This window comes from Achroia grisella, unplaced genomic scaffold, assembly GCF_030625045.1.
Source record: "Achroia grisella isolate CSIRO2021 unplaced genomic scaffold, CSIRO_AGI_Agris_v1 utg970, whole genome shotgun sequence".
Taxonomy (NCBI): Eukaryota; Metazoa; Arthropoda; class Insecta; order Lepidoptera; family Pyralidae; genus Achroia; species Achroia grisella.
This window is the reverse complement of record NW_026713076.1, coordinates 459,421-472,530: the sequence shown is the minus strand read 5'-3', so window position 1 is coordinate 472,530 and position 13,110 is coordinate 459,421. Positions and strand designations below refer to the sequence as shown.

The 13,110-nt window shown below is 36.6% G+C and overlaps 2 protein-coding genes across 2 annotated transcripts; both read right to left on the bottom strand.

Annotated features, from left to right (window-relative positions):
- Nucleotides 1-351: 351 nt before the first annotated feature.
- On the bottom strand, nt 352-1,260 carry LOC131854146 (uncharacterized). Its single transcript, XM_059205278.1, has one exon. The coding sequence runs from the start codon at nt 1,258-1,260 to the stop codon at nt 352-354; it is 909 nt and encodes a 302-aa protein (XP_059061261.1).
- Nucleotides 1,261-3,851: 2,591 nt separating this feature from the next.
- On the bottom strand, nt 3,852-8,126 carry LOC131854145 (protein rhomboid-like). The gene is made up of 5 exons (XM_059205277.1): nt 8,088-8,126; nt 7,367-7,492; nt 5,828-6,012; nt 5,060-5,235; nt 3,852-3,994 (listed from the first exon to the last, which is right to left on the bottom strand). Exons 1-5 carry the CDS (start codon nt 8,124-8,126, stop codon nt 3,852-3,854), a joined length of 669 nt encoding a protein of 222 aa, XP_059061260.1.
- Between the last annotated feature and the right edge of the window lie 4,984 nt (nt 8,127-13,110).

The window sequence follows — 13,110 nt, the reverse complement described above, 5'->3', positions numbered from 1 at the left end:
ACATATTTGTAGTATTATCTGTAAGGCGGCGGTTTCGACAATCTACTATTAAATTATAATGAATTAAAAAATCAACGCCTATAATGGCTTTAGTTACATTAGCTACAGTGAAACGCCATGGAAAGTTACGCCTTAAACCAAGATTTAAATTAAATTCTACATAACCATATGTGTCTATGTTGGTCCCGTTGGCTGCACACAATTTAAAGTCCGTCTTCTCGCGTCGTTCACGCAGCGCAGATCGAGGATAGACGCATAAGTCGCTACCTGTGTCCACCAGGAACTGGGTGTTTGAACTGCGGTCGGTGACGAAGAGGCGACCAGGTGAGGCGGGGCAATCGTCAGCCGCCATTACCGACTGCTCGTGGCGTTTCCCGCCTTATAGTCGCACGGCTTTACGCATTTGCGTGCGTTGTCTCCATGCATCGAGTGGTACCAGCAAACAGGGAACTTTCGGTAGCTGGAGTTCGATCTAGACCGTTGTCGTGGTGAGTTACGACGCTTTTGCGATCTAGAGCGATGATTAGGTCGTTGATGATGTGATGCAGTGGTGCGTTCTCCGAGCTTTAGTGCCAGATGCTCGACCATCTTCTTCAGCTCTGCGATCTCCTGGGATGCGCTGGTAGAAGACGACGCGCCAGATGAAGTGGCAGCGACGTGACATGGGGTAGTTATCTCCTGAATGCGATCAGCCAGGTCTGACAGCTGCTCCAAGGAATGCGTTGGTTGCGACGCCAATACAGTCTGGATACTTTGTGGAAGCCGGTTGCTCCAGATGGTCCTAACGAAGTCCTCAGGTACGGAAGGTCCGGCGAGATCTAGGAGATGCCGTAGGAACTGTGACGGTTTTCTATCGCCAAGTTCCTCGTGTGTCAGTAGCTGCTTCACTTTTTTTTCATGGGAGGCAGATAAGCGACGTATTAGCTCACTTTTAATTTTTTCATACCTCTTGCTGGCCGGTGGATTTAGCAATATATCTTTTACGGCTTTGGCGTGCTGTATATCGAGGTTACCGGCTACGTATGCGAATTTATCGGCGTCATCGGTAATGTTGTGCAATGTAAACTGGCCTTCTAGTAGCACGAGCCATATTTCCGGATCGTCTGGTGCGAAAGCCGGAACCTTTAAATTTACCGTCGATATGTCGGTTGCCATGCGGCGTTTGTAGGAAACGCCCGCTTTATGTGCACGACGCTTGGTAACATTTTCGTCTCCGCCATCTTGTGAACACGGCGTTTTAGCGTCACTACTATCACTCATTATTGCTTCTTTGTTATCACGTCGGGGTCACCAGTGTGGTGGTTGTTGAGGTGTATGCGGTGTGCCGACTGTTGAGTGCTGGTGTACAGCCCAGCACAACAGATGAGGTGCGGAAGATGAGGAAAGCCAGGTGGAACAAGAAACGCAGTCCCGATAGATCCAGTGGTTTATTTCGGGTTACAAGCACATACACAGTAGTTACATACACATAGAGTACAGTCCACAGCATATAGAATGAGAAGGAGTGAAAGAAGAATGATAGTGTGAAACAGAAATTGAATTATTATAATTACGATGTACTTTATAAGCAGCGCGTAAGCAAGCGAGTGACACAGGTTATGCCTAAGATGTAAAAATCACGACTGCGAGGCGAATCTCACTATTTCGCGCAGTTCATGCACCGCCCCGCGCCCCGCTGCCGGGACCCGGTCCCGCGCGCGGCTACTATGCACGGCGCTCGGCGCTGTATGTATAGATAGCTATGTACGTTAATAATGAATTTAATATTAAGACATATTAATATGATAAAGCGTGATGTACATAGTATAATAATAATATAGAATAGGTAGATATAAGTGTATATAATATAATGTTGATGTATGATTATGTGTGTGTGTATGTCTGTTTGTCTTTATTTAATATTAGTATATATATAATGATATTTTAATATATGGATATGAAGGCTGAGTAGCCTATATGTCCAGATTTGTGGCGGCGTGGTGGGCCGGGTCATTGGGCTCCCTAAAATATGGTCGAGCGCAGTGATGGCTGGCTCATCCGACATACTCGTGAACGGGTGCTGCTTGTAGGGACTGGTCTGCTCTAATCACTATGACTGATTTCCTCTTATTTATTTATTTAACCAGTTGGTTATATATTCAATATTTTTTATATTTGAGTATTTAATTGGATTAGTGCTAATTGGTAGTTTGTATTCACACACTTAAACTTAAAAATGTAAAGTAATAATAAAGTTATTTAAAAGAGCAACACGCAAGTTTCTTGCTCGTTCTTCTTGTGATGAGACAGCTTTCCGAATGAGCGGTAGATTAAAAAAATGTAATGACTATTCAAAAGTACTTCAATGTAAGTTTATTTGAATAAATGATTTCCTATTCTATTCCATTCTATTTTAAGTGTATTGGTGTATTTCTGGACCTACAGAAGGCATTCGATACTGTCTCAATTCCAATATTTTTAGTCAGACTTGAGAATTGTGGAATTCGTGGTACAGCATTGTCTTGGTTTAAAAATTATCTTAATAATAGACAGCAAATTATCAAAGTTGATAAATACGAAAGCCACAGTACAATCAGCAACTACGGAGTCCCTCAGGGTAGTACTTTAGCTCCTAGTCTATTCTTGGTTTACATAAACGAGCTCAGTAAACTCATGATACAAAATGCGAATATTCTAGCCTTTGCTGATGTTACTGTTGGACTCTTTCATGCAAACACATGGAACGTAGCTATGGCAGCACAAATCTTAGAGATGTTGCACATGAAACTCTCATAATCCAGGTATATAAAGCACTCTGTGAGTCTATTATAAACTTACAGCATTATACAGCATAAAAAAAGATGAAAAAAACTGTGCTAAAAACATACTAAAAACCTGTTTAGAAAATTTTGACTATGACCAAACAGAAAATGTATTAAAAAATTAACACCAGTAATTACATACTGTTAACTATCGTGTGACGCACCTTTAATTAAAAGTGGTAAAGTCAATAATCATGTAACCTGAAACGAAACGTCAGAGGCCAAAGCCAAAGTAATCTATGTGACATTGACAAGTGGAGGACGGATGATTGAACGTAGGCAGCGGAATTTTGGAGCGAAAGTGTTGATATTATAAAAACAAATAAGAGATAGGTAATTGTGAATATTGTAGGCATTGAGGTGTTTCTCTCCCTGACCAACCGGCATTACGCCTAAGTCGTCAGGATACTAGTGATTTTAAAAATACATATGTAGTAAAAGAATTACTATATAAACTATATAAATAATATACACACACATACACATACCCACATACACCCACATACATACACACACACACTTACCTACATACCCATACTCCTAATCAAACACATGGACACTAATTTTTTTTTTGTTTTTCTCATTTTTCTTGTATATAAATATACATATATAAATATGTGGGTATAAATTTTATTAATATAACATACTTCATTTTTAAAAATGCATTTTCATTTGTAACAAAACTTATGGCTGGAGTAACTTCCACTTCATCTAGGTAACCAAGTGCATCGTTGTGCTTATAATCTGTTTCAATAACAGTTCTTATATCACAGTCAACAGTTTAACGTACAATATCAACAAACACAGCTGAATATATTGTTACAAATTTTGGATGAGTTGTTGCATTAATATCAATATTTCAATCTTGAAGAGAACTATATAGATTCAGCTGTTTTGCATCAGCTAAAGTTTTTCTTCGTTTTGCGTGTTTCTTCCCTGATATTATAGGTAGATAGATATATTGTTTATTTGTTTGTTACAAATCACACACATGTTCATAATAATAGACAATACATAGTACAACATAAGTAACATAATGACAGTACCATCTTAGATCTTTGCCGTATAAATGGTTGTTGAGTCTGCATAGAAGTTATAATAGATAATAACACAGACCACCGCCTCCAGGAGTGCCGCAGCTGATATGATTTGGAAGAAGATGTTGCGCAGCTTGTATTTGTTGTCTTCAGTTCCTGTTGAGTTAAATTAAGTACATATATAATAAGATCTATTGATAATATCATTTCCATGGGGACAACACCAATCGCTCTCTTCGCACTACTAGAAAATTATTACTTCATATCCCGGCTCATTTGTCTGGTTTCGTCCATTATTCTTTCGCCATTCAGGCAATCAAACTTTGGAACGACTTACCCCTTCATATCAAAACCGCCACGAGTAGATTTTCTTTCAAACGTAAATTACGGGAACATTATTTAAACTTGTAACCTGTGTCCTGTTTTCTTATTGTTTTTATTTTTACGTATAGGTTTTTTTTTTTATTTATTTCCATTATTGTGGCAGTACATGATATTTCATTGTCAGATTATTAAATATGTATTTATGTATGGTTTATGTATGTATATATATATATGTGTAGTTATTTATTGATATATATTTTTATGTGTATCGTTTAATATATTTTTTATATTTGCACCGCCAACAATTATTCTCTGCACCACCCATGGTTGACTGGTAGATAATGCCGCATGGTGTTAAGTCCGCCATATGTACTTTCAATTATGTGCATTAAAGTTTTAATAAATAAATAAATAATATCTAACGCTATGTAATATAGCAATGGTACAAGTAGTAGGAAAATTTTAATCGTAGATTTTAAAATTGGGTCTTCAGAATTTGATTTTTTTAATAATGAAGAAAATTACATGTTTGTTCCGTTTTTCGAATATAATAATAATAATAACCCTGGACAAGTCACACAGCGCTATCTAGTTCCAAACTAAATAGAGCTTGTGTTATGGGTACTAGATATAAATACATCTGTTTTGAATATCACCAAAAAACAACTACTGATTCAAATATTTATATGAAACCTAATAAGTATTTCATTATCATATATAAAAAACATGATTACCAAGTTGTAATATAGCCAGTATATATATTTCAAAACAATTAAGTAGATAATAAAATAGTATAATCAGAAATTATTATTAAATTTGAGATTTTCCTTGTGTTGTTCCTTGTTTTGTGTATGGAATTTGTTGTGTTTAAAAGTAAAGGTAAGGTGCATACCTTACCTTTGAAAATAAGAAATCCTAAGGGTACGCCAACCATCGCCCCCGTCAAATGCGCTGACCACACATCGGAATTTACATCCAGTGAAAGTTCTGGCCACAATGGCAAACAAACTTGAACCACAGGAAACACCACCACGAGTATAATACGACCCCACCAACACGGGATGCTACCAATCCTGTAAATTAATTAAAGATATAGCATAAACATATTCATTCGACACTTCCAACCATTGAACTTTGTATTATACCAAGTGTTTGCGCCTTTTAGTGAGAAGAGCGCCTCTCTTCTCACTAAACGGTACAAAAACATTCCAGACTAGTTTTTAATTTACTTGAAAATGGTTCACAATTGTTACGTATGATAATGCGTATGTGATCGTTAGTAGATTTCGAATATGCAATGTAACCGTCGTAATTTTGTCTCTGGCCCGCTGAAACATGACGATGCAGTGTTGCAATGTAAAAATAATATTTTTGCCCACTTATAGGACAACCGCGCCTGAACACCAAGTATTAATAAACCAAAAGTGAGGGGGATTGGTAATAATGTGGACTAACAATCCCATTATTAGTAATGTATCATGTAAATCCAAAAATCTGATAAATTCCTGACTGACTTTGCTACGATGGGCTAATTGACCTGACCTCATCCTTACTTTGTCATCACTAGTACACCGTCCACTAGTGCATCCTCCAGCATAAACCGTTTACGAAGGCGGAAGGAAAAAGTGACATTGTATAATTTAAATATCATTTATGGGTACGTACTTTAGAGAGATATTAGGTATATGTGCAGTAAGTAGTGCCCAAATACCAGCCGAGTGGCTGACCATGTAAACTGTTGGCTGTAGTATGCCCGCACTCAACGCGCCAAATGCTGCCACCAGACCACCGCTCCACACTAGCAGTACGCGCCACCAACCCTGTTCAATTTCCAATAGAATGCAACCGCCCTGAAAAAAAATCATAACATTAGACATCAGATGGCATTAAACGTTCTTTAACGTTCCAATCGGTTTTCATGCAGGAAAGGAAGTGCGTGTAATTTGGTAGCCAATGCCTGTGGGGGAACAGATATAAGGTGGTTTGCCATTAAAAGATTTAGGTCCTATGTCCATGACTAACAATATTCTCATCCGCATATTTGGTACCTTTACATGTGTCGTGTAAAGGTAGCCAATGCCTCACTGACGTACTGCATGACACAGATACTGTCCGGGCACGGCTGCTTCGGGCGGTATCTGTGTCATGTGGCGAGGAAGGAGCCGACGACCGGCTGCCACGAATGCGGAGGTGTAGAGGACACGGCGCAACATACGCTGGAAGAGCGTCCGGCGTTCGCGGATGAGCGCCGTGTCCTCACACAAATAGTGGGGGACGATCTCTCGCTGCCGAATTTAGTTCGGAGGATGGTGAGTAGCGAGAAATTGTGGCTGGCGGTGAGCTCCTTCTGCGAGGAAGTTATCTCGCGGAAGGAGGCGGCGGGAAGGGAGCGGGAGTGGACTCGTCCCGCTTCCCTCCACCGCAGAAGAGCCAGGCCTAGAGGTGGGGGCGTACCCGACTCCGCCCCCCTCTATCCCCCACTGGGGCCGGGGTGACTGCCTTGAGGGAGGCAGTCCCCCAATCCAAAGGCCCCGGAGGTGTACGCGTGTACCCACACGCCTCCACAATGGAGTAGGGCGAAATAGGTCGCCCTAATCACATAACGAGATGGGGCCTGCTCTACAACATCTACAGGGCGGGCCGTCGCCGTCGGAGCTGGGGTGGAAATGCACATGCGAATCCCCTGGCTCCGGCATAGGCGCTCGTAGGTACACCGTGTGGTTTTTGGTGAGTACAAATTTCACACACCGCCCCGCCCTCCCTTCGGCGGGGTGACGGTCTTTTGAAGATTTTCCACACGTTAAAAAAAAAGCCAATGCCTGTGGGGGTACAGATATAAGGTGGTTTGCCATTAAAAGAATTAGGTAAAACTATGTCCATGACTAACAATATTCTCATTTCTAACAAGCCCCCCGCCCCCCAAATGTTTTGAGGGAATATACTCACAGCCCCTCCGATCGATCCCCCGTCCAATTCAAACGGGGATCGAAATTACGACGGCCTGAGCCGAGGTTCGAACCCTCAGATGTTGCCCTCAGACTAAAGTCGTATCCGTCAGGCAGGAGTTGGCCTTCAGCCACATCATAAGTCCTTCCTTTGGTTTGGAGTGCCATTTGCACTCGCCCCCTAACGTCCGGTGAAGCTGTAAAGGCCAGCTGCGGTCAAGAGCATTAGAGTAGTCCGAAAAAAAATGTATATACTCACAGCGAGTGTTACTACAGCACGAATTAATCCGTAGGCGATATCTTTCCAGGGCTGCTGCCACCGCGGTCCTGGTGACCAGTTAAGCAATGTGTATGCATCTTCTGGCAAAGCGAAGTACACAATTGCCTGCACAAATTAATATCATTATTAAACCGATACATATTTTTAGATTATAGAATTTATTAGAGTGAATTTTATATAGTACATAAAGTAACTTTTAAAAAGAGAGGGAATTTCAGGAATGGATGCAGCGTTCAGGAGTTTGTTTTCTTCATAACAAATATATCTGGATAATTCACAGGACGATCTAATTAATATAAAATATTAAATAAATAATTATTTAATATTTTATTTAAGTTAGTAATTCATTTTATGCTAATTGCGTAAGATTCTATAATAAACTGCCAGAATCTACGCTAAATCTGACAGAGAGGCAATTCAAATTTTATATTAAACAAATGTTATGTAAAAAAGCCTATTATAGGATAGATGAATTTATAGATGACTAGCTGTACCCGCGACTTCGTCCGCGTAAAATAGTGACCTTAACCAAATAATAAAATATATGTATTAATAATCTAACCCAATAAAAAAGTTTCATCGTTCTAGCTCCAAAAATGAAAATTTCACATATGGCTGAGTCCTGTGAAGGTAGGTACTAATATTTTCTCAACAGCCTAAAAAATAAGTTTCAAGCTTCTAGCTTTAAAAATGTCAATACTTGCATACCATATTTCACCTTTTGACCCTTACAACCCATTTTCGTTAATTATATTTAATCAATACGCAAAAAATAAGATTCAAGCTTCAACCTTTAAAAATGACGATACTTCTATATAACCTCCTCTTTCAATCTCTTATAACCCTTTTTCGGATTAAAAAGTAACCTATGTCCTTTCTCAGGATCTAGATTTTAAACTTCATTTAAATCAGTACAGTAATTTTGGCATTTAAGTGAGACAGACAGACAGAGTTACTTTCACTATCGTAATATTAGTAAGGTATTTATTAAACTGACCAACTGACAAAAAAGCGAATGAAAAAAGTTTCATCGTTCTAGCTTCAAATATGACGAATTTCCATAAAAACTATTATCTGCTATTTTACTTTACCCCTTGAATGGTGACATTTTTACAAATTTAAATGTCATATTTATTTATATTTAATGTATAGTCTAAAAATTTCTTTAACTTCTTTTGTAAATTGGTGGTACAGTTGGCCAATAACATAATAAAAATTTGTTAAATCAAAATAATAGATGTGATATTCTAAATTGCAAACATCCCTTTACTTGCGCAAACCATACTTTGACTCTACTGGCCAGAAGGGAGAAACGCGTATTCCGACCCTGAATAGCTCGGATGGAACGGTAGATGTTGTTTCTTCCAAGGAAATGTTGTTCATATGTATAGACAACTTCATTCTTAATATTATATGTTGTTTTAATCTTCAAAAATATTAATAATATGTGATTACGATCTTGTCCAAGAGCAGGGTCATCAGTTATAGCCCGTATCAGGATTATATTTATGTATTTATAAAATAATATTGCAGAGCAAACGATTATACATTTAAATTCATAAGGAGACAACGGATTGACAATAATCAGTTGCTCGCGCAACTTCGCATGCGCGCTGCTTATACAAATGACATATATGTTTATTTATGTCGCATATCTAGTACAATATTGGTGTAATTCAGAAATTAAAAATTTTTCAAGTTAGACTTAATACCACAGTTATAAAGTAGACTTTCCAAAATTTCTAATTTTTTAGTTAAGCCAGTATTATACTATGTGTGTATTAAACCGCATAAAGATAACCTTGTATTTCCATTTTCAACCCCTTACAACCCTTTATTCGCATTAAAAAGTAGCCTATGTCCTTCCTCGGCGTATAGACTATTTGCGTACCAAATTTCATTTAAATCGGTTCAGTAGTTTTGGCGTGAAAGCGAGACAGACAGACAGACAGACAGACAGACAGACAGAGTTACTTTCGCATTTATAATATTAGTAAGGATAGCAATATATAGCAAGTATAAGTTTATTTGCGGACAACGTTATAATTTATTTTTCATACTGCTTTCTTGATATATGAAAGCGTAGCGGCTTTTGTATTGATTGCCGCATGCATCCTCGTGTAAAGTGCGAATACTGTAACTACCATATAGTAATTTTTGTAGCTGTGACGTGGTCGAGTGGAATGAGTAGTCATGCTCACTAAAATGACCAGACATGTGGCGGCGTGGTGGGCCGGGTCATTGGGCTCCCTAAAATATGGTCGAGCGCAGTGATGGCTGACTCAACCGTCATACTCGTGAACGAGTGCTGCTTGTAGGGACTGGTATGCTCTTATCACTACGACTGATTTAATCTTATCGTGTTTTTATATTTGAGCCTAAATAAATTAGTGCTGGTTGGTAGTTTGTATTCACACGTTTCGACTTGTAAAATGTGAACTTACAAGGATTGTTTAAAAGAGCAAGTGTTAACTATCGTGTGACGCACCATTAATTAAAAATGGTAAAGTCAATATCATGTAACCTGAAACGGAACGTCAGAGGCCAGAGCCAAAGTAATCTATGTGACATTGACAAGTGGATGACGGATGATTGAACGTAGGCAGCGGGAGTTTTGGAGCGAAAGTGTTTATATTATCACAGATAACATAATATTACATACAGATACCCCATCCCATACAAGAAAATGGTTCCTTCCTAACTCGGGCTATTCTTCGGGCTATTTTATTTCGCCACCGTAGCCGCTAGATGTCGCTAGATCTGAAGCAGTTCGGATTACTAGTGGGTGCTTAGTAACAAAGCATGAAAATAGATGGCAGTCAATTCAGTCTACATGACATCTGTTTTGCAAAGATATGTATATAATAGATATGTAGGTAACTGTATCGTGTACCTCATTAGGGACGATTCAAGATTCAATGTAAATGTGTAGGTATAATATCGTTAGCCGACACTCTGCAGATATGGCTTATGTGCCAATGTATATACCTATTATGTTATGGTTTATTTTGCATTCCATGCCTATTGTTTTGATATGTTGTAACGCGTCTGCGCTATACGTATAGCCCGATTTTGATACTTTTATACTCGTACGTATCAAAATCGGGCTATATGATTTTTATTTCAATCGTTATGTGTAAGAGACTGGTTTTAGCTACAATTAATTTACTGGTATATACCTCATGTATTCTACGATGTACCCCTCTTTTCCCTAATGAGAATTCCGCTATATCTTATATATAAATTTTGTATCACAGTGTTAGTTGCCATATTTCTCCCACATTTTGATGAAATTTGATATGTATACTTGCCAGGTCTGAGGTAGGGTTGTTATCTATTTTTTATACCCCTAAGTCATAGGGGTGGCCTACCCCGAAAAAATATTTTTTTGTATTATGGACAATTTTTTATTTATTTATAATGTTACATTGAAAATACATACACGCCTAAATTTTCACCCGTCTTTCACCAACCCCTATTAAAAAAAAAAAAAAAAGGTTTTTCATTATTAGAAATGTGTAACGGGGTAACACGTTATTTAGTGCGAAATTGTGTATATTACAATAAAATTTAACGAGAAAATATTATAATGATGTCACTGGGACACTCATTGCCTTACTACTATATCGTCCGTTAAACACGAGAGGCGCGCTCCTATTGGTTAATAGATGAGGTAGACGAGTCTCACGGCGCCGCAGCGTAAGTACTTACTATACATACGTAGTGTACATATGGGTGTTACAAATGTTTTTATTACGAGTAATATTACTCTGTTATCTAAGCAAGTAATGTGTGCTTATTTTGAACTTGATAACATTCTGAATTACTCGTATATCTTTCAATATCTTTAGCGGTATAAACCAGGTTATGTACTACTACTAGTATTGTTAGTGAGGGATAAAGTTGATGAACAAAAATAAAACAATATTCGTATTAAAAATATATTCATCTAATATTTTTGGCATTATTTTTAAGTTTCTTCCAAATACAAGGGGTCTGACATGGGGTGTTATGTACCTACATTAAAAGATAATTTTTGAAATGTATGAAAGCAATGTATGTACCTACATTAAAATATAATTTTTGAAATGTATGAGATGTATGAAAGAAATGTATGTACCTACATAAAAAGTTCATTTTTGAAATGTATGAAATGTATGAAAGAAATGTACGTACCTACATTAGAAGATAATTTTTGACATGTATGAAATGTATGTACCTACATAAAAAGTTCATTTTTGAAATGTACGAAATGTATGAAAGAAATGTATGTATGTACCTACATTAGAAGATAATTTTTGACATGTATGAAATGTATGTACCTACATTAAAATATAATTTTTGAAATGTATGAGATGTATGAAAGAAATATATGTACCTACATAAAAAGTTCATTTTTGAAATGTATGAAATGTATGAAAGAAATGTATGTACCTACATTAAAAGATAATTTTTGACATGTATGAAATGTATGTACCTACATTAAAATATAATTTTTGAAATGTATGAGATGTATGAAAGAAATGTATGTACCTACAAGTTCATTTTTGAAATGTATGAAATGTATGAAAGAAATGTATGTATGTACCTACATTAGAAGATAATTTTTGACATGTATGAAATGTATGTACCTACATTAAAATATAATTTTTTAAATGTATGAGATGTATGAAAGAAATGTATGTACCTACATAAAAAGTTCATTTTTGAAATGTATGAAATGTATGAAAGAAATGTATGTACCTACATTAAAAGATAATTTTTGACATGTATGAAATGTATGTACCTACATTAAAATATAATTTTTGAAATGTATGCACCGTATAATAACAATACACGTTAAACATCATACCACAGAGTCATACGCAAGTTAAAAACAAACTGCTATGATATATTAATGAGAAAGGAAAATCAACTTTATGGTATTCGAGTTAGGGTCGAGTTCTCTCTTTTTTTTAAATACTATTTTAATCTTACCAGTTGCCAGTATTCGAAGACAGCTACGATTCGTACTCGATATTTTAAATTATTATGTAATCGATTATTCAGTACAAATGTAAATAACCAACGACACTAATAATGTACTACTATATTCCGTTCTTTGAAACGGAACACTGCTATAATACATAATAATGAAAATTTACTGTTCACAACGACTCATTAAAAGCATCATCGAATAATGCGCTGTAATAAAATCCTGTTATCGATTATTCAAAAAAATCGATAATACATGTATTTATTTTTAATATGACAACACTTCATACATAAGTATTATTGGAAATAGTATTACTTGCTTGTTCGGCTATTTTTAATTTACTTAAAAAAAATTTATATGTTTAATTTACAATAATAATATATTAAGTGCTTATTATTGGAAAATATAAAAAAGACATTTAATTAGGCCGATACAAATGACGACAATGCCATCTATGAAAGCATTTTGAAAACATTGAGCCCCATATTAGCACTGATTAAAGTGTAATTAAGTACTGGAAAATAACAAAATGAGTAAATATATGAAAATTACTTTTCTAAACGCATTATTTCATTTTAACATGTATATATAACTTTTTAAAAATTGATTAAACATTTTTGAAAACACAGTTTTGTTTTTTAAAACGTTTGCAAAACTATGAAGAATTCCATCGATACCAATCACGCCATCTATATGCAACTTTTAGCAATAATAATGGCTAGTTCCTCATTGAGTGCCACTGATATTA

Coding starts and splice junctions, on each gene's coding strand:
- LOC131854146 (XM_059205278.1), bottom strand. CDS start 1,260: ATGAGTGATAGTAGTGACGCTAAAACGCCGTGTTCACAAGATGGCGGA.
- LOC131854145 (XM_059205277.1), bottom strand. CDS start 8,126: ATGGGTTGTAAGGGTCAAAAGGTGAAATATGGTATGCAA. Junction 6,013..7,366: donor GTGCTGTAGTAACACTCGCT/GTGAGTATATAC, acceptor ATTTTTTTTCAG/GGCGGTTGCATTCTATTGGA. Junction 5,236..5,827: donor ATACCTAATATCTCTCTAAA/GTACGTACCCAT, acceptor ATTAATTTACAG/GATTGGTAGCATCCCGTGTT.